At 60.9% G+C, this 20,610-nt stretch overlaps 2 protein-coding genes across 7 annotated transcripts in view; both read left to right on the plus strand.

Moving 5' to 3' along the window:
• Positions 1-9,410, plus strand: part of CABIN1 (calcineurin binding protein 1) — a 158,821-nt gene extending 149,411 nt beyond the window's left edge. For all 6 annotated transcript variants that reach the window (XM_017498113.1, XM_037727702.1, XM_017498114.2 and 3 more), the window contains 4 exons: positions 874-1,156; positions 6,975-7,139; positions 8,313-8,626; positions 8,831-9,410. In XM_017498113.1, coding sequence (XP_017353602.1) covers positions 874-1,156; positions 6,975-7,139; positions 8,313-8,626; positions 8,831-8,974 — 906 coding nt within the window. In that variant the 3' untranslated portion in view covers positions 8,975-9,410. The remainder of the gene's footprint in view (positions 1-873; positions 1,157-6,974; positions 7,140-8,312; positions 8,627-8,830) is intronic.
• Positions 9,411-12,309: 2,899 nt separating this feature from the next.
• SUSD2 (sushi domain containing 2) lies at positions 12,310-19,783 on the plus strand. Its single transcript, XM_017498119.2, has 15 exons — positions 12,310-12,473; positions 13,746-13,956; positions 14,167-14,318; positions 14,802-14,969; positions 15,400-15,574; positions 15,726-15,927; positions 16,118-16,203; positions 16,292-16,560; positions 16,646-16,789; positions 16,888-17,046; positions 17,968-18,216; positions 18,328-18,600; positions 18,731-18,907; positions 18,994-19,096; positions 19,179-19,783. Exons 1-15 carry the CDS (start codon positions 12,398-12,400, stop codon positions 19,201-19,203), a joined length of 2,469 nt encoding a protein of 822 aa, XP_017353608.1. The 5' UTR covers positions 12,310-12,397; the 3' UTR covers positions 19,204-19,783.
• The last annotated feature ends 827 nt before the right edge of the window (positions 19,784-20,610 follow it).

Here is a 20,610-nt window from a genome sequence, read left to right on the forward strand (position 1 = left end):
ATGTGCACTGAAGTACCTACCAGCAGGCACGTGATTCTCCCACATTCGTGGAGATGGGAATGGGGGTGCTGCTGGCCCCATGTGGGCCAGCTCCCACAGTACAGTGGGCCTGGTGCTAGGGAGGGCTGAAGGGTAGGCCCAGCCCCTCAGCTGAGCTGTGAAAGGCTGCCTCAGGGCTGCCTATGGGTGGGAGCAAAAGTAGCCCTCTGAAAAGAGCCCCCAAAAGGGCCTCGTGACAAAGGGAACTGTGTGGATGAAGACTCGGAGGGCCTAGGGCCCGGCTTATCGGGAAATCAAAGGCCTGTGGTGGGAGCAGCTGCAAAGACCAGGCTTCAGGCAGAGGCCAAGCTGGGGGCAGCACTGGACGCCATGGCAGTGGGTCACAGTGGGCTGTGGTATCAAGCCCAGGAAGCAAACTCCTGTAGCATCCCACTTGCTCTCTCAGGACTCTCCCATGAGCCCTTGGGAAGTCACCCTCCGGGACTGACCACCTGTTTGTGCCTGCATTCCCTGGTTGGGAGCTGTGCCCATGCCTAGGGTCCTGCTGGACATACACTTCCCAGACTAGCACCCTAAGGTGTGAGGGCAAAGCCAGCTGGAGACCCTTCCACTGAGACCGCGCCGGCATGGCCTGGATGTCCTTCCAGGGAGGCGTTCTGGGTCCCCAGCTGTGTCCTGGCGTCAGCAGGATCCTGACGGGGTGCCTCTCTGATGGATCTTGTTGGCAGTATTTGGGAGCTCAGTGGTGCCATATGAGCAGTGTTGGCACCCCCCAGGGTGTCCTGTGGGACTGTACTAGTGAGCTGGCGGGTAGAGCAGCATGGGCTCAGGGCTGCCCAGCCAGCCTTTCTTACCTCTCATTTGTCCTTACAGGCCTCAGGGGACACCCCCACCACTCCAAAGCACCCCAAAGACAGCCGAGAGAACTTCTTTCCTGCTGCAGCAGTGACCACAGCCCCTGACCCTGTGTCAGCTGACTCTGTCCAGCGGCCCAGTGATGCTCACACCAAGCCTCGCCCTGCACTAGCTGCCACCACAGCTGTTACCACCTGCCCTCCCTTAGCATCAGCTTCCAACCTGGACCCGTCCAAGGACCTTGGGCCTCCCCGGCCACACAGGCCTGAAACCACCCCCAGCATGGCCTCTCTGGGCCCCGGTGAGTCCCATCCCAGTTCAGAGCTGGGCCCAGGCCCCTGCCACCATCAAGTCCTCCCTGCGTGGAGAATGTGGATGTGGGGAAGGGAGGCAAGCAGTGCCCTCCAGCCCAGTTGATCCCACGGGGTGGCGGGGCAGGTGGCCGCGGGTCTGCTCGCCAGTCACTGGCAGCCTCGGTGGCCCTCGTCAGCACATCATATATCTACCACTCTTAACACTGGGTGCCTCAGTCTCCCTGTCTGTGAAAGGGGATGGTAAAGAGGAAGTGAACAAACACCATCACAGATGTGTTTGCTGCTGTCATGGTTTCTTCCCCATCATAAACCCTTACTATAAGTAGGAAGGATGGCTTGGTCAGGTAGGAAAAGGGGATACTAGCCCACATCATGCCTCCCGCAGGGCACTGAAAGGGGTCCTGACCCTCAGCACGCTGCAAGGCCACTGGTATCTGGCCTCAGATGCCTGTGAGCAGTTCCTGGGCACCAGAGCAGATCTGCCTGAGCCCCATCTTGCTCATGGGCAAGACAGAAGCCAGCCAGGATGAGGGCAGGGGCAGGTCGGGGGCTTGTGAAGGAAAACAGATAGGACAAATGCACGGGCAGTAGAGGGCCCTGCTGGCCTCATCAGCAAAAGCTCCTGTTCCTTCTAAAACCCAGGATCCACTGGCACCCTCCCCTACGCTGGTCCTGACACCAGCAGCTCTGGCAGCTGCAATTCTGCCAGGCTGGGTTTAGTTCAGGACTCCAGGATCATGTGGCCGGGCTCTGAAGACCCTATAATAGGACAGGGATGTTCCCTAACCAATTCATCTCCCCAGCTGGCAGGGCCCCAGGAGACACCAGCCTGGTCAGAGGGTTCCCTGTGTCCCTGGGAACATCCAGCAATGGACCAGTTTCCCAACCCTCCCCTTCAGGCCCTCCCCTGCTTCTCCTTCCCTGCCTCAGGGACCCAGCCTGTTTCCTTGCCCCAGACCCTGCACTGGCCCATAGCCTGTGTCACCCCTGGAGGCTCACCTGTCTTCCCAGTTGAATTTCCCATCCATCTGAACGAGACAGCCACTCTGCAGAAGTGCCCAGCAGAAGGCAGGCCTGAGAGCCCCCACAGATGGTGGGCCTGAGTGGAGGTTGAGTTGAGAAGTCCTTCTCAGCTCTTTCACATGGTGGCTCAAACAGCAGGTGCTGATGTTTTCACCTGGCGCCATCCACACTGCTTTAAGGATTGTGAACGTGTAGGCATCCTCTAGCCCAGTCAGCACTGGCTGTGGCCCTGTGAGACAAAGAATCCCTTCTCTTTGGGTCAGAACCTGTGGCCATTTGTTCCCAGAGGAGCCTCTGAGGGCCACAGGACAAAGAGCAGTAAAAGAACTGTAGTGGCGGTTGGGCACGGTAGCTCTTCCCTATAGTCCCAGCACTTTGGGAGGCCAAGGCGGGCAGATCACAAGGTTATGGGAGGCCAAGGCGGGCAGATCACAAGGTTAAGAGATCGAGCCTGGCCAACATGGTGAAACCCCATCTTTACTAAAAATACAAAAATTAGCCTAACCGGGCGTGCTGGCAGACACCTGTAATCCCAGCTATTTGGGAGGCTGTTAGGAGAACCGCTTAAACCTGGGAGGCGGAGGTTGCAGTGAGCTAAGATCACGCCATTGCACTCCAGCGTGGCGACAAAGCGAGACTCCATCTCAAAGAAAAAAAGAGAACTGTAGTGGTTCCACTACCATGTGACCTTGGCCATCCCTTTTCTTCTCTCTGCCTCAGTTTCCTGCATAAAATGGCTAAGATGAAGACAATAGCACTGCAGAATTTGCAGTGGTGCTTGGTATTAAGCAGAGACTTAGTGTGCGTTTTGTTTTTGTGTGTGTGGCTTTTTGGGGTTTTTTTTTAGACAGAGTCTTGCTCTATTACCCAGGCTGGAGTGCAGCAGTGCGATCGTGGCTCCACTCACTGCACACCTCTCAGGTTCAAGCGACTCTCCTGTCTCAGCCTCCCAAGTAGCTGGGATTATAGGCATGCAGCACTACAGCCGTCCACGTTTTATATTTTTAGTGGAGATGGGGTTTCCCTATATTGGCCGGACTGGTCTTGAACTCCTGACCTCCGCTGATCCACCCATGTTGGCCTCCCAAAGTGCTGGGATTACAGGTGTGAGCCACCACACCTGGCCTGTTTGTTTTGAGACAGGGTCTCACTCTGTTGCCCAGGCTGAAGTGCGGCAGTGCGACTGTGGCTCACTGCACCCTCAACTCCCTTGGTTCTGGTGGTCCTCTCACCAGCCTCCCAAGTAGCTGGGATTGCAGGTATGAGCCACCACACCTGGCTAATTTTTGTGCTTTTTGTAGAGATAGGGTTTTGCCATGTTGCCCAAGCTGGTCTTAAACTCCTGGGCTCAGGAGATCCACTCGCCTCAGCCTCCCAAAGTGCTGGGATTGCAGGTATGAGCCACCATGCCCAGCCTGGTGATGGTGATTTCAAGGTGTTGGGGTGATGGGAGCCCAGTGCCCTAATCATTTGGTCAGTATTGGTAGCTGACTCACTCCCATGAAGATCCAGCTCCTGGCCCTCTGCCTTCGACTGACTTGACTTCTACCAGTGTCACGCTCTCATCTTGTAGTTTTTGAGGGTCAGGAATTTACATTGGTTTAGTGGGGTGGAGCTGAGTCAGAGTCTTGCACGTGGTTGCAGTCAAGCTATCATCAGTGCATCTGAGCTTCCTTGGGGTATTGGCAGCCTCAGGTCCTCACTGGTTATTGGCCAGAAGCCTCAGCTCCTTCTGTGTCCCTTTCTTTAAACAGCTGAGTGTCCCTGTGTCATCATGGCTGGTTCTCTCCAGAGCCATTGACCCCACCAAGAGAACACAGAGGAAGCTATTGTGTCTTTTATAACCTAATCTCAGCAGCAGCTGAGATCACTGTGGGCCACGCACACCTCCCTGGGGTGTGGGAGGGCCTGGTGGATGCCAGGACCAGGGGTATCAGAGTAGGGGGCTGGAGGCTGCCTGCTTTGCCTCTCTGCCTGTATACCCCACCTGCAAGTAGGCCAAAGCTATAATTCACATCCTTCTCTCCTCTAACTGTATTAGATCCAAGAAACAGGATCTGTTTCCTAGCATACCCTCTTCAGCCTGGAGAGCTGATCCTTTTCTATTCCTACTCCCAAAACCAAATTAAATGGCCTTTTTGCCAGGATGGAACTCTTGAATGACACTGGGGGTAGGGGGTAGGGGGTAGGGGCAGCCCTCAGCTGGTAATGTGCCAGGCCCGGCCTCTTCCTAATGGCCCCTGTGCTCGGCCCTCCCTGAGTGCCACCCTCTGCTTCCATCTCTGTCCGCATCAGCGCTGCTGCAGATCCGCAAGCTGAGGGCATGTGGCCAGTCATTTTGGAGTAGGTGTCTCCCAAGGGTCCTCAGAGCTTTCTGGGGTGGTAGCAGAGCCCAGCTGAAACAGGCATGTCCCCCCAGAGCCCAGCCCACAAACTCTAGAAAGGCAGAAGCACCAGGAACAAGCCGGCCCCAGCAGGGTCCCCCAGGCATGCTGCAACTAGCTGTCGCAGGGGATGGCAGGTTCTGCCTGAAGAGGCGCCCACCGACAGGAGAGTGCCCAGGCCTGGAGCCAAAGCTGGGCCGGGGATGAGGCTGGGAGCCAGGGATAGACAATGGCTGAACCACTTGGGAGGGCAGATTTGAGGATAGATTCTCTCAGAACGCTGTATTCAAGGTGTGAGAGAGCCGGGAGGGAAGGTACAATGGGGCCCCTGGCAGGTGCTGTTCCCAGGGTGGGCAGCCCTGCCTCCAGGGGAAGAGTAGCCATGGCAGGAAGGCAGGGTGCTGTCAGGTATCCCTGGTCCCTAGTGAAGAGCTTACCCATCTGCCCAGGCTGTGCTGACCAGGTTGTGGCCCCATGCAACATTTGTACCCAGAAATCTCAGGGTCAGCCAGGGCTCTCGTGTCCCTGGAGGAGCCCTGGCACTGCCTGTCCAGGCCTCTGTCTCCTCTAGGCATGTGCTTATCATCTCCTTTGCCAGGTGCCTGCCTACCACAGGCTGGGACCTGGTTCCATGAACAGCTGCTCAAACAGTGCCTGGCCTTAGGAAGACCCCTCTCTTCTGAGGCAATCAGGCCATCTAGGGTAGGGGAGTGGAGGATGGTGGGAGGGTGGAACAGGTGTTCCCAAGTCAAGACTCAAGTAAGGGCCCCACCCCCGAGCATGGTGAAGAGGGCTGGAATGCTGGCCTCATTCAGGCCCCTAGAGGCCAGGGGGAGGCAGAGCCAGGCCCAGGAGCCTCTTGGGACATAGGGTCTGGGAGACAACTAGCCCAGACCTGGCACATGGGTCTGCCCTGAGGAGCAGGGAGAGTTGCCCCAGTGGCACAGGATTTTGGCCTGGCCACCTGCTTCCCACAGAGAACCCAAGTTGAGGGGGAGTTGGGAGAGCTCCAGACAGCCCTTTTCTGCAAGCTGGACTCTGAGGTAGGTCCCTCCCCTCAGCGCCCCCCCAACCCCATAGTGCTCCTCACAGGGCGCCTGGTCTCACCTCCTCCTGCTCCTGCTCCTGCAAAATGCCATTAGCAAGAAAGTAGGCTCCTGCCCTCCCACCCCCACTGAGGGGTATGTCCAGCCAGGCTGCTGCTGGCCTGTGGAAGGGCCTGGCCTTGGGGCCATGGTACCGAGAGAAGGCTTGGTGGATGTGTGTCCAGCCCCAGTGAGCCCTGATCCTGCCTGCAGGAGATGGGGGAGTGGCTGGGAGGACAGCAGGAGGAGCCCTCTGAGGAACTCTTCCTTGTCAGACATTGTGTCAGAGTCTGGACCTGGGAATGACAATGAGCATAGGAGGGAATAGCCTCAGGGGGTGAGGGCCTGAGACAAAGCCTCAGCCTGGCCTCGCCTCCTCCTGCTCCTGCAGAATGCCATCAGCAAGGAGCCCCAGGCAGAGCAGCCTAATGGGGATGGCCATGGCCGTTGAGGCCTCTGCCTAGCCCAGTAGCCACCTGCCGGCCCCAGCTTTGTACTGGGAGTTGTCATTCCTGCTGGCCAAAGAGGGGAGCCGGAGAGGACAGAGGGCCTCCTGGTGGAGGAGCGGGATGGGGAGGCGGGGCTGGAAAGGCAGTGGTGGATGACCAGTGTGGTGGGAAAGACCAGGCCTGAGTGAGAAGTGGGGAGTAGCAAGGGAAGCGAGGGCCGTATGGAGGGTGGAAGCAGGGCCTGGAGGCCTGGGAACCAGGGACCCACGCTGAGTAACTGCCTGGCCAGAAGCCACAGGCACAGCATTTGCCCCTCAGGCCCATTCCGGCCTTGGCACAACTGAGCCCAATTCTTGGCCCCTGCCTCATGCCAGGGAAGGTGGGGCTGGCTGGGCAGGAGCCACAGTGCCAGCATCCACTTTGGTCTTAGTTGGGTTGTTTGGGTTTTGGTCCTGACCTCGTTTCTGAATGCTGCTCATGTTAGCTGGAGGGAGAGTGGACACTGCCCCCCCCCCCCATCCTCTCTAACTGCCTTGTGATGGGACCTTAGAGAGGCTGGGCCTTGCAGACTCAGGGGTGGCCCCACTGGGTCAGATGTACAGCCCTCTCGGGGGGTGAGGGAGTCTTTTGGGGTGGGGAGCCAGCCTCCACCAGGATCCTCTGGGTGGTGAGTGGTTTTTTGGCAGCACCAACCTGGGCCACCCTGTGGAGGGGAGAGCCGCCTCAGCCAGGACCCCCGCATTGGCCACGCTCCCCTGACCAGCATCCCAGGGCACGGCCTGGGCCCATGGGATCTGGCACGGATGCATAGGAGCCTATGGGGTGGATGAGTCCATTACCTGCAGTGAGCCCATGTCTCCACAGAGGGAGAAGAGCTGGCGAGAGTGGCAGAGGGCACCGGCTTCCCGCCCCAGGAGCCGCAGCGCAGTCCACAGGTGAAGACAGCCCCCGCAAGTTCCCTGGAAGAGCCACACTGCTGGCCAACAGAGGCTGCCCCAGGGACTGGCGCTGAGCCGACCTGTAGCCAGGGTAAGGCAAGTTGGGAGCAGCCCAGCACCTCAGCCAGAGTGGGTTCCTGGCCTGGCCTTGGAGGACAGGGCCTGGGGATGCCCCGTGGAATGAGATGGGGAGGAAATGGGGGTATTGCAGGCTGGACAGGGGAGCCAAGGGAGAGGCCCAGCTTGAAGAGTTTGGCACATGGCCCATTGTATCAGGGGCTGGGTAGAGAGGGACCCCAGAGGCTTATTCTGTCCCTGGCATCACAGAGGGGTACTGGCAAGGGCAGGCAGTCTGCTTCAGCCCACTGCAGAACCCAGGCTGAGCCCAGAGTGGGCAAAGAGGGGCAGGGAGGAGCATGGGCCTGGTGACAGGCACTTGAGGGACATCAGCAGCAGGCAGAAGCGGGGACAGGTTGGGCTGGGCCAAGCAGGCATCCCCATCAGCAGCCACATCAGATCCCAGCCCCAGCCTCCGTCCGGCCTGTTCTCACCAGCCGCCCCAACTAGCTGGGGCCCTTGGGGACTCCTCCTGGCCTGGGCCTCCCACAGACCACTCAGGACTGCAGGACCTGGCGCCAGCCCCTGGGGGCCAGGCCTGGGCTCTGTGTAAACCCCATTCCTTTTAAAGTCATGGGGCTGCAAAGGAATGTGGAGACCAGCCAGGCCAGCCGGGTCTCCCAGCTCATGCAATTCCCTGGAGGCTGCCAGGTATGCAAATGCCCCAGCCTTCAGGCTCTGGGCAAACTCAGTCCCATGCTCCCCCTGGAGGATGAGGCGAAAGTAGACGCCCTGGGGCTAGCTCAGTGACCATGCCTGGCCGAGTGACCAGCTCTGGGCTTCAGTGTCCTCCCTGGGGCATAGACACCAATAGGACAGGCGTCCTAGGATGGTTGTGGGATGTGGACAGTTCCTGCAAGCATGATGCCTGGAGGTCTTGCAGAACCCCAGCAAGGCTTGGGGAGTCTCAGGCCCTGGGCTCTGAGTTTACAGTGTTACTGGGTGAGGTTCACAGTCCCAGCACCCTACAGCCCAGACCCAGAATTGGGTCCCTGCGGACTTGAGCCAAGCATTTGCCATGATAGAAGACTTGGAGTCTGCCAGCCAGCACAAACTACACAGCATAAAGGCCCAGACCAGTGGGGACAAGATAAGGTGCCTACTGTGTGATGCAGCAGGAGGTGCTCTTGGTACCTTTGTCTTCCAGAGGGGAAACTGAGACCTGAGCCGAGAAGGGAAGGGGAGGCTCAGGAGGCTTTGAGTGAGACTCAGCCCCTGAGCTTTTCCCCCACAGCCGCCAGCTCCAAGGCCCTCAGCAGTGGAACTGCCCAACCACCTGAGGGTCACCTAGGCAAGGCGGAGCCCAGCCGGGCTAAGTCCCGCCCCCTGCCCAACATGCCAAAGCTGGTCATCCCCTCCGCCACCACCAAGTTCCCCCCTGAGATCACCGTCACGCCTCCCACCCCAACCCTGCTCTCCCCAAAAGGCAGCATCTCGGAGGAGACCAAGCAGAAGCTGAAGGTGACCTCAGGGGCTGGGCTGGAGCCACATGTGTGGGTGGGGGTCAGAGGTTACAAGGGGGCCTATGGTGGGGGTGGGGGTGACGGGGGGCCTGGGGCAGGAGTGAGGGTAGGAGGGGGCCTGGAGCAAGGGTGAGGGTGGCAGAAGGGCTTGGGGCAGAGCCCAGACATCCCTGACCAGTGCCCTGCCCGGCCCTCTCTGCAGTCAGCCATCCTTTCTGCCCAGTCTGCTGCCAACGTGAGGAAGGAAAGCCTGTGCCAGCCGGCCCTGGAGGTCCTGGAGACATCCAGCCAGGAGTCCTCGCTGGAGAGCGAAACAGATGACGACGATGACTACATGGACATTTGAGGGACCACTGCAGCCCTAGTGCCACGCCCCAGGGGACTAGCCAGGCCTGGAATGCCCCCTCGGCCTGAACCCTGGGCAGGGCCGGAGGCCCACATGGGATGCCACTCCCTACACTGCCCCCAGGCCTGCCCAGCCCACCTCCTCATGGCATCCTCCCCATACCCTGGTCAGGGCTGTCCACACCGTGTGGGAGCCCAGAGGAGGAGGGGCCCACCTTAGCCATGTGAAGGTGGATTCGTCGTCATCTGCACGCCAGGTGGCATCCTTTTCTATGAAATGTTGACTTTGTAAATCTGCCCACACCCAGCTGGCCATGTCCACACCCTTGACGCCAGGATGAGCCAGCTCTGCCTGTGTCACAGTGGAGGGGTCCTTTAGAGCCAGGCTCACCTCTCACCCTTTTTTTGGTTGCTTTTCTAATAAAGATGGGACCGTTGTCTTTGCTTCTTTGCTCACCTCTAGGGGGCAGTCAGGCAGAATCTCAGGCAGGGTTGCTGTCCCCACAGATTCTGGGCCTTTACTCCCATAGGCCATAGGTCAGGGCCCAGCCCCCACCTCTTTCTCCAGCATCTCAGGGACCAGACAGGCAACCAAAGCAGCCGGCTGGGGGAGCCCAGTGGGGTAAGGAGAGTGCAGGCGGGGGCTGAGCCGGGCAGATGCCTCTAGTGAAGCTGGAGCCAGGCCTCACAGGGGCATTAGGTGCATCCCCAGAACTCACCTGGGTGCCAGTGGTTGGGAGGCTCTATGGTGTGAGGGCAGGCATGGCTGGGACTGCTGAGAACCTGGGACGAGGGGGCTGTCAGGGAGGGAAAGCGGAGATGGGGCCGGCAGAGAGGGCACTCACTCCCATCACAGTTGCCCTAACAGGGCCTGCCATGGAATAGCTATGGGGCTCAGTGCAAGATGCAAATATGGAGCCCCTTGTTCAAAAATGATTAAGGATTTTTTTTTTTTTTTTTTTTTTTTTTTGAGACAGAGTCTCACTCTGTCGCCCGGGCTGGAGTCCAGTGGCACAATCTCGGCTTACTGCAACCTCTGCCTCTCAGGTTCAAGCGATTCTCCAGCCTCAGCCTCCTGAGCAACTGAGACCACAGGCACGTGCCACCACGCCCTGCTAATTTTCGTATTTTTTTTTTTTTCTTTTAGGCCTACGTTTCAAGACAGACTTCCACAATTTTCGTATTTTTAATAGAGACGGAGTTTCACCATGTTGGCCAGGCTGGTCTCGAACTCCTGACCTCAAGTGATCTGCTCATCTTGGCCTTCCAAAGTGCTGGGATTACAGGCATAAGCCACCATGCCTGATCAAGAATGATTTAAGGATTTTAAGACAGCCCCCAACAGAGCATTAAACAAGCCCCTAGAGCTGGCCGTGACCCCAAAGGCTCCAGGACCATCTGTCGGGGATGCACAGGTTCCAGGGCCCCAAAGCCACCCTGCACTGCTCTTCCCCTCCCAGCACCACCGGGGCCTTCCTGGCCCCTGGGACCTCCCGTGGAGCAGGCTCTCTGTCCAGGATGGAGTGGGGACTCTCCTCACTGCCCCGTTCCCCTCATGGACGGGACATGCCCACCACGCAGGAAGAAAGGAGTAAAGGGCTGGGCACTGCCCACTTCGAACCAGAGGCTTGGTGGCCCTGGATGGGTCTGGCTGAACCAGCCTTTGGAAGGCTGAGATGAGCAGGCTGCAGTTACTCAGCTGACGCCCCCTCCCTGCACGGCCTGGGGTATGGAGGTTCCCAGACTGCACACCTAGCCCCTACTGCACTTCCATTGTCTCCAGACAACACGCAGCAAGAGTGCCCAGGCCAGAAACGGGGAAGCAGCAGCTCTCCCTCCTCCAGTTCCTGGGAACCATCTCAGCAGGCCTCCCAGCACCTTCCCCGGAGTCTCACCTACAGGAGGACTGACACCTGGGACCCTCCCCTGCACCCAGTGCTGTAGGGAGCACCCTCAGCCCTAGGCCTGGGATGACACCCCTTGCCAGCCTGGGGTCAGGAGACAGGCTCTCCCTGGCTCAGCACCTGAGTGTCCACTCACACTGCAGAGGTGCCCTGAGCGCCCTTGTGGGTTAAGGGACTTCCTCCCCTCTGGAAACAGTCCCTAAGAAGCTGAAGGTCTTGGAGGCCTCTCACCAAATGTCTTTGGGAGGAGGGAAGACATCAAATGTGGGTGTGGCTTCCGTGGAACAGCTCTGTGTGGGGACTCAGAAGCCAAGTCCCCCACTGCACGCCTCCAACACCTTTAGTAAGGGCCACCTCTCTGGAGCCGCAGGTGGCTGCCAACACCCTCTGGTTCCCAGCAGGCACCACCCAGGCAAGAGAGAATGGGGCAGGAAACAATGGGCTGACCTGGCCCCAAGCACTGGGGCAGGTCACAGACCAGATGGCCTAAGCTCATGATCTGGCTCTGACTCCCTGCAAGTTTGGCAAGAGTCCCTTTTGGACACCTTGAGAAGCTGCAGCTGGGAGAGGACCACCCCCCTGTCTGGACATCCAGCCCAGGTGGCAGGGCCAAGTGACCAGCCCCAGGTGGCAGCCCTAACTGCCCCCACTGGCTGCAGGGGCTCCCAGAAGCCACCAAGGGGCTGGCTTGGCCTTGCCGGTCCACATCTGAGCTTCAGTTTCCTCATCTGCTCAAGAAGGGAGGGGAACACTGATTAGATTATGCAAGCTCCGTGAGTGACAGGATTAGGTGTGGCTGGGAGAGCCAAGGCTCCCCAGGGTAGTGGCATCTCTGGCCACTACCCAGGGATGAGCCCTACCTCCCCTCTAAGCCCCCAGCTGGGCTGAGGTACTTCCCTCCCTCTACCCTCCCTCTTTCCTGGACCCCTGCAGAGCTGCCTCAGCCCCAGGGCTCAGGCTGTGCCTGACCTAACAGCTCCTGCCTCCCTCAAAGGATGTGCTGGGACCACCTCCTTCCTGTAGGAAGATAAGGGCTAGAGATGGAGATCAACGTCAGGGCCACAGAAGCTGAAATCCTGCCTGGAGCTAAAACAGCCCTGCCTTACCCACCCTGCGCATCCCATCCTCTGTTGCTGCCCCACCCTGCACGCCCTGCATGCAGGGCCGGGCTGAGACTCAGGGTCTGAGCTAGGGCCTCTGGACATCCGGCTCATCGCCTGCCAAAGGTCCTGCAGCTGGAGGCTCCGGCCTCCTCACCCTCCCACCGGGTCCCAGGGTCGAGGTTCGGCCCCCTGCACCACGTCCCAGGCCTTCGGGCCAGGAATGTGCTAACGGGGCAGGTTGGGCCCTGCTGGTCCACGAAGCCACCTGTGGACTTTGAGAGGGGACCCGGTGGGGAGGGGTGGGAAGGGGCGGGGCGGGGCGGTGCCGCAGAGCGCAGGGCGGGCGGGGCCAGGCCAGCGGGGAGTCAGCCTGGCCTCTGAGCCACTGCACTGCTGGCTGCAGACACAGGCCACACCATGAAGCCGGCCCTCCTGCCCTGGGCCCTGCTGCTGCTGACGACAGCCCCCGGCCCGGGCCCTGGACCCACAGCAGGTATGCCCCCCAGCCCTTCTGTGACCCCGTCTGTCTGTCCTTCTGGCTGGAGCCAGGCCTGGGCAGACGCCCCTCTGGGCTCAGCCTCTGTCCATCTGTCAGACCATCTGTGGCTGTGCTGGGGGTGGAGGGAAGAAATTCTGAGGGTCCATGGTGGGGGGACAGCCCATGGGGATGTGAAGCCTGAGACAGGCCCACCCTAAACCCACTGGGAGCTAGGAGGAAGACAGTGGAGACCGGCAGATCCCTCAGCCTGCATCCCCTGCCTTGACAGAGGGCAGGATCTTGGAGGGGGAGCCAGGATTGTGGGTCCTCATCAGGGTGGGGCTGAATCCAGGAAAGTCTAGGGAAAGCCCTAAACTCCAGAAACAAGAGACTGGCCCCAGGCACCCCCCCCACCCCTCACCCCATTTCCCATCCACCCCCCTGCCACTTATGTCACTTGCAAGCATCTCTCAGCCTTCGCCCCACACCCTTCTGCGCCACCACATCCTTGGCCAACAAATATTTACTGTTGCTCTTCAGTGCCAGACACTGCACTTAGTGAAGTGGGGCCAGCAGGGTGGCCCAGGCCCAGGCCCGGCCCTCAACTGGCCTCCTTTGATGGGAGACGGGGAAGAGCTGGGGAGGTGTGATTCCGGCCTGGGTGCATGCACCCACCCCAGTCCCTCCCTCCAAACTTCCTTCATGCCAGCTCCTGGAAATACGGCCCTGCTGCGGGACTCATGGCCTATAGGAGATGCTTTGGGCCTGGTGCCCACAGCCCCTCCTGGTGTGCACCCCCACTTCCCTTTCCCAACTGCTGGGACCCCTGCTTGAAATGTCACCCCTCTCCCCAAAAAGGAGGGGAACACCTCTGGGCTTCTGCCCTATGAGCGGCACTCTCTCTCTCTCTCTTTTTTTTTTTTTTTTTTTTTTTTTTTTTTTTTTTTTTTTTAGACTGTATTTCACTCTTGCAGCCCAGGCTGGAGTGCAATGGCATGGTCTCGGCTCACTGCAGCCTCCACCTCCCGGGTTCAATTGCCTCTTCTCAATGTGTTCTAGCCCGTCAGTCAGGGCAACAACCAGATGGTCTGTGCTAAGATTCATCCCATCCCCACGGGCCCTGTGGCTTTCTACCATGTTTATGTGGTGGCCCATTCAGTTCCTGGCCAGCGTTCTCCTGGGGATGCTGCTGTCTAATGGGCTGCGAGAGGAACAGTGACAGGCCCTGAACGTGGGGCAGCCAGTCCAGCACCCACCGGGCCAGGCCCTCAGCATCCTCTCCTCCAGATGCCCAAGAGAGCTGCTCCATGCGCTGTGGCGCCCTGGACGGGCCATGTTCCTGCCACCCAACCTGCTCCGGCCTTGGCACGTGCTGCTTGGATTTCCGGGACTTCTGCCTGGAGATCTCACCCTACTCGGGCTCCATGATGGGCGGCAAGGACTTCGTGGTGCAGCACTTCAAGACGATCAGCCCCACAGACGGCAGCGTGATCTGCAGGTTCGAGGCCCGAGAGGCCGGCACTGGGCCCCAGACCCCATCCCCGTGCATGCCGAGGGCTCAGACCCACTGGTTGGCTAAGTCCCCAGGACCCAGGACAAGCAGGAGGGCACAGGGACAGTTGGCTGGATGGGTTCCCCAGGAAGTTCGGACTGTGGAGAGGCTCAGCCTGCAATAGCCCTGCCCCTCCTACCACCACCATGCCCACAGGTTTAAGGAGAGCATCCAGACCCTGGGCCACGTGGACTCTTCGGGGCAAGTGCACTGCGTGTCACCCCTGCTCTATGAGAGTGGCCGCATCCCCTTCACCGTCTCACTGGACAACGGCCACTCCTTCCCTCGTGCGGGCACATGGCTGGCTGGTGAGACTTCAGCCCCAGTCCCTGCCCGCAGCCTGCCCCCACGGGAACTTTCCCCAGCGCTAATCTATGCACACTGAGACTTGGCACCATGCCTTGCCGCTCTGGCTGAACCAGTCCCTTGCGAGGCCTGCCTGTGAGAGTTCCTTCAGCCCCTTCCCACTCCCTGGCATCCAGACAGCAGTCCCAGCCCAGATCAAGTGGGAGCTGCAAGGGTCCTCCAGAGAGATGAGCCAGTGCCTACTCGATCAGCTCCACCAGGCCAGGGCAGGAGAGAAGCTGGGTGCAGATTAGAGGCATGGGCAGTGGAGGGAGGGCAGGCCCCTAACTCCCCGTCCTTTTCTGCCGTGCGGGTCGGGGAGACCATCGCCCAGCTGCTGCCATTCATTGGCCCTGGAGGCTCCCACAGCCCTTGAAGCCTTAGGGCCTCCTCCCTGCAACCCCTGGGCCCCAGACCCTCACACCCCCCTCACCTCCCCTGCCCAGTGCACCCCAACAAAGTGTCGATGATGGAGAAGAGCACATTGGTGAATGAGACACGTTGGCAATACTACGGCACCGCCGACACCTCGGGCAACCTCAGCCTGACCTGGCATGTGGAAGCGCTGCCCACACAGACTGTCACCATTGAGCTGTGGGGCTACGAGGAGATAGGTGAGGCCAGCTCGGGTCTGGGTGGCATCAGCTGGCGCATTGGGCTCCCAAAGGTGGGAGAGAGGGAGTCCCAGCCATGTGCAGGAGGGAGCGGTTTCCAAGTGGGGCTGAGGAGGGAAGGGAATTCCAGGCAGAGACGGGGGATTCGGATCGAGGGACGTGCAGTGCAGGGTGGTCAGGCAGGTGGGAGGGGCAGCTGCGTGGGGCCTGGTTCCTGGGGAGGAGGTTCCTGTGGAACACTGGCACAGCTGGCATAGCCCTGGGCTCAGCTTCTTGCAGGGACAGAGATCCTGGAGTGTGGAGGGAGGTGGTGACCCACCCCAGGGTCCCTGCTAGAACAGCCCCCCCTAAGGGGACCACCTGGCGGGCTATCCACCCATCCATCAGGCTGCCATAGGTGCCAAGGCTAACCAGACTTCCTCTCCCTCAGGAATGCCCTACTCACAGGAGTGGACTGCAAAGTGGTCGTACCTATACCCCCTGGCCACACACATCCCCAACTCTGGCTCTTTCACGTTCGCCCCAAAACCTGCCCCTCCCAGCTACCAGAAATGGCAAGTGGGTGCACTTCGGATCATCGACAGCAAAAATTACGCAGGGCAGAAGTAAGAAGGGGTGCAGGTGCAGGCGATGGGTAGAGGGCCCGTCTGCCTTCGCCCATCGCACTTGCCTGGGCAGCCCAGGCCGGGGTGGGGCAGTGGGGTGACCGTGGGGCCATGTGGCCTGGCCCCAGCTCCAGTATCATTGCCTCCACAGGGACGTGCAGGCGCTCTGGACCAACGACCACGCGCTGGCCTGGCACCTGAGCGACAACTTCCGAGAGGACCCTGTGGCCTGGGCCCGCACTCAGTGCCAGGCCTGGGAGGAGCTGGAGGAGCAGCTACCCAACTTCCTGGAGGAGCTGCCCGCCTGCCCCTGCACCCTAGCCCAGGCCCGGGCTGACTCCGGCCGCTTCTTTGTGAGCCTCCCATCAGGGCCCAGGAGAGGGGGCGAGGGAGTAGCATCCCCACTGAGGACAGCACCAGGGGCAGCACACAGAGGTGCCCTGGAGGGTGGGGCTGGGGTCTCAGGGTCCCTGCAGGGTTGGCCTCTGGGAGGGGATGACAGAACTTGAGGCCACTGAGTGACAGCCACCTGCTGCTCTGCAGACGGACTACGGCTGTGACATAGAGCAGGGCAGCGTGTGCACCTACCACCCCGAGGCTGTGCACTGTGTGCGCTCTGTGCAGGCCAGGTGAGCCCCCGAGCTGAGGCCGGGGTAGGGCTAGGGGGCAGGGTGGGCTCCCAACTGCGGCCTGGTCCTGACCCACTGGCTCCCCCAGCCCTCGGTACGGCTCCGGCCAGCAGTGCTGCTACTCAGAGGATGGGACGCAGCTCCTGACGGCCGACTCCAGCAGCGGCAGCACCCCCGACCGCGGCCATGACTGGGGCGCACCCCCGTTCCGCACGCCACCCCGCGTGCCCGGCATGTCCCACTGGCTCTACGATGTCCTCAGCTTTTATTACTGCTGCCTCTGGGCACCCGACTGCCCCCGCTACATGCAACGGCGGCCCTCCAACGACTGCCGAGACTACCGGCCCCCACACCTGGGTGGGTGCCATCCTGTGCCCCAGACCCAGGGGAAGATCGGGCTGGGCTGGGGTGCGCCCCACCTGACCCTCCACTCCCACCCCAGCCTCCGCCTTCGGAGACCCACACTTTGTGACCTTCGACGGCACCAACTTCACGTTCAATGGGCGCGGAGAGTACGTGCTGCTGGAGGCAGCGCTGACCGACCTGAAAGTGCAGGCGCGGGCCCAGCCCGGAACGACGTCCAATGGTGAGGCCAGGGCTCGGGGGACGCTCTGGGTGGCCCGGGGTAGATCCAGGGTAGGAGGCTGGAGCCAAGAGGGTCCCATTCTGCTCCCACCACCACAGGCACGCAGACCCGAGGCACGGGGCTGACCGCAGTGGCCGTCCAGGAGGGCAACTCAGACGTGGTAGAGGTCAGGCTGGCCAACAGGACCAGAGGTCTGGAGGTGCTGCTGAACCAGGGGGTGCTGAGCTTCGCCGAGCAGAGCTGGATGGACCTGAAGGGTGAGTAGTCCAGCCACTCGAGGCTTCGGGGTGCCCTCACCTCCCCGCTATTCCTTCGGGGAGGCTGAGGGGAAGCCCTGGGCCTTCATGCCTCTCCCAGCCCTGGCTGCAGGCCAGGGTGGCGTCCAGGAGTCAGATGCAAAGACGGAGGCCACTCTGGGCTCAGAGGGGTCCGGCATGGCACAGCACAGCTGGGTAGGTGCATCCATCCCCCTGCCAACAGCTGTCCTAGGCCAGAAATAGCCGAGTTCCGGCCAGAGGTGCAACCTCAGGCCTTCACACCCACTGAGATGCCCACATCGTACCCATGGGGCCTGTCGAAAGCCGAGAGGCCGGGACGAGGGCCGTGTCCTCCCTCCAGAGGAGCCTGGGAGCCGTCTGGAGGGAACTCACCCTGGTAACGTTCACCGCTGGCCTGCACAGAGCCACTCCTGTGCCCCTGTCACTCCCTCAGTCCTCAAAAGCCACTGAAAGGCCAGCAGCCCTGCACCATGAAGGATGCACTGGAAAGCAGTTGCTCCAGCATCTGAATCCCCTGCCTCGGAGAACTGAATGAATGAAACGATTCCTGGTTGGGATTGGTGGGGACCTGGGAGGGGCCTGTCAGCAATGAGGGTGCAAGGACCCTCAGGACCTGCCCAGGCAGGTGTGGCTGCTGCAGCCAAGGCCGGAGGGACCCACACATGCATCCTCAACATGGGGGGTTCACCACAGGGGCTGCACCTCAGGCGCCTTTGGGGGTTCCACCACAGGTGTGGTGGAGGGTCACAGTCAGCAGAATTGCCTCGGGGATGCCCTTCCTTCCCCTGCAAGTGCCCTCACCCCACAGCCCGTGGGTGCCGGCCATCCTGTCCTGGGGCTTCGGGAGGGCAGGACACAGGGCCCACAGCGGGTGACCCTGACATGTCCCCCTGTGCCCAGGAATGTTCCTGTCGGTGGCTGCCAGGGACAGGGTCTCCATCATGCTGGCATCAGGGGCCGGCCTGGAGGTCAGCCTGCTGGGCCCATTCCTGAGTGTGTCTGTCCTGCTGCCCGAGAAGTTCCGAACCCACACCCACGGCCTCCTCGGGACACTGAACGGTGACCCCACCGATGACTTCACCCTGCGCAGCGGGCGTGTCCTGCCCCTAGGCACCAGTCCCCGGGAGCTGTTTCTGTTTGGGGCTGACTGTGAGTGACAGCAGGCAGAGAGGGCAGGGTACTCGGGGAAGCACAGCACGGCCAGGGTTTGGGGACCAACGGGAGCCACGCCCAGCCACGCCCCACTCGTGTATCTTCCAGGGGCCGTGCACAACGCGTCCTCCCTGCTCACCTATGACTCCTGGTTCCTGGTGCACAACTTCCTGTACCGGCCCAAGCATGACCCCACCTTCGAGCCCCTCTTTCCCGGTGAGACCACCCTCAACCCCAGCCAGGCACAAGAGGCAGCCAAACTATGTGGGGACGATCATTTCTGCAACTTCGACGTGGCAGCCACTGGGAGCCTGAGCACGGGCAACGCCACGCGGGTGGCCTACCAGCTGCACCAGCGTCGCATGCAGAGCCTGCAGCCAGGTAAGGGCAGGCAGTGGGGGCGGGCGGGGGTGGCGGGCACCTTGCCTTGGGATGGGACCCCCAGGGTGACCAGATGCATGGATGCATGGCAGTTCAGGCCTGTGGTCTGCACTTTCTGCCCCTGTCCCAGTGGTGTCCTGTGGCTGGCTAGCTCCACCTCCCAACGGAAAAAAGGACAGCAACAGGTACCTGGCGGGTTCCACCATCTACTTCCACTGTGATGATGGCTACAGCCTGGCCGGGGCGGAGACCAGCACCTGTCAGGCTGACGGCACCTGGTCCTCACCCACCCCGAAGTGCCAGCCAGGTGAGGACACCCTGCTCACACACCTGCCTGCACCTGTCCCCACTCACCACCCAAGGGCCCCTCACTGACACTGACTCCCTCACCAGGACGCAGCTACACCGTGCTGTTGGGCATCATCTTTGGGGGCCTCACAGTAGTGGCTGCGGTCACGCTCGTCTATGTGCTACTACGCCACAGGAAGGGCAACATGTGAGACCCCCACATCCCCTCCCAAGACCTCGGGGAGCCAGTGGGACCGCCGAGCCTACTTCTAACTGCGTCTCTGTTGCAGACACATCTGGGGCACACAGCCCTGATGGGAGCAGCTTGGCGATGAGCACCAGGCCAAGACCTCTGAGAACAGGCACCCCAGTCCTGCGACTCCCACATCCCCAGGACCAGACACCTGGGACCCGGATGCCTGACACCTGGGCCTTTAACTCCCTACTGTGTCATCTCAGACTCCAGGCTGGAGGCCCAGTGTTCCAACACCCAAGCCCCGTGCCAGCAGCGCTCCATGCTGTTCCCCAAAACTCATGGCTCTAATTCCCCAGACCTGAAACTTCATATCCTGGGATTCTCATAGCTGTGTCCCCAACCCTGACACGCCCACACCTGAACCTCAGATTCCCAGAGCCTGGCACCGGTGCCCCGACCCCTGATCTGCAGAGGCCTGCTGCCCTTGCCCCATGCGGGCACCAATGCAGTGCTACCTTGGTTCCTGGACCCCAGGGCCTGGGGTGAGGAGAGGCCCCAAAACCCCAGAGCAGACAGCGATACCCTGAACGGCAGAGACCTCCCTAGGCACTCCAGGCTTGCCATTTGAACTCTTCTGGAAGGTCACTCAGGAACACCCTCCCTGCCTGCGCAAGGAGAAAACAAGCGCCTTGTTTCCTTTCCTGGTGTCTTGGTGTTTATGCTGTGCCCGGGTTCCAGAGAGTTCTGTGACCGAGAGGTCACCACCAACCGCATCCAGAGTGAGGCAGGTCTAAGCCCCGCCTGCTTCCTCCACGCCCAGGTGCGGGGGTGCTGCCTCCCCAGGCCCTCTCTCCATGTGTGCAGTGGGACGGAGAACTGTGACTGCCTCGTGGGGTGGGGAAGCCGCCAACACAGCACAGGTGCTCAGGAGATGGAGAGGGACAGCCCAGTCCACCCTCCCCAGCACAGGTGCCATCCTCTCACCACACCCTGGTGCTCTCTGGCAAGCTCTGGCCTGCAGCCTTGGCTCCTTGGAAGCAGTCACTGGCAGGGTCATGCCCAGGTCCTCAGGAGGCTGGCGCCCACGCTCCTTAGCCCAGGAATGTCCAGAATCTGGCCACAGAGCCCGGGCCTCAGGCCACCGCGGCCCATCTGAACAGCTCCTCATCTGGCCCTGCGTGGAGGCACAGTCCAGGAGGCGGCTGGAAGATGAGCTGGCCCATCCACCTTTGTGGAGAGGGTCTTGAATGGGGGCTGAGGCAGGGCAGCATTGGTCAAATTTGCACCTTAGATCTCAGAGAAAGTGCTTCAGGGGACCAGGCTGGAGGTTGGGAGCCTGAGAACAGCGGGCGGGGAGTTGAGCGGAGCAGCCTCAGTGTGGCCTGCTGCGAGTGGCCACACGGGGGCAGCAGAGGGTAGGAACAGGAGCCTGGGTGGCCATGGAGGTTTGCGGAGGGCCAGTCAGCCCTGCCCTACAGGTGGGTCAGCAGGCTTGGTCACGACTGTAGCCAAGGTCTCGCACAGCC

The sequence above is a fragment of the Cebus imitator genome, unplaced genomic scaffold (assembly GCF_001604975.1).
Source record: "Cebus imitator isolate Cc_AM_T3 unplaced genomic scaffold, Cebus_imitator-1.0 Scaffold237, whole genome shotgun sequence".
Classification (NCBI taxonomy): domain Eukaryota; kingdom Metazoa; phylum Chordata; class Mammalia; order Primates; family Cebidae; genus Cebus; species Cebus imitator.

What these genes read in the sequence shown, in the direction of transcription:
- SUSD2 (XM_017498119.2), top strand. Translation starts at nt 12,398, where the DNA reads ATGAAGCCGGCCCTCCTGCCCTGGGCCCTGCTGCTGCTGACGACAGCC. An exon ending in GTGGGGCTACGAGGAGATAG is followed by an intron (nt 14,970 to 15,399) that starts GTGAGGCCAGCT and finishes CCTCTCCCTCAG; the next exon opens with GAATGCCCTACTCACAGGAG. An exon ending in CTACCGGCCCCCACACCTGG is followed by an intron (nt 16,561 to 16,645) that starts GTGGGTGCCATC and finishes CTCCCACCCCAG; the next exon opens with CCTCCGCCTTCGGAGACCCA.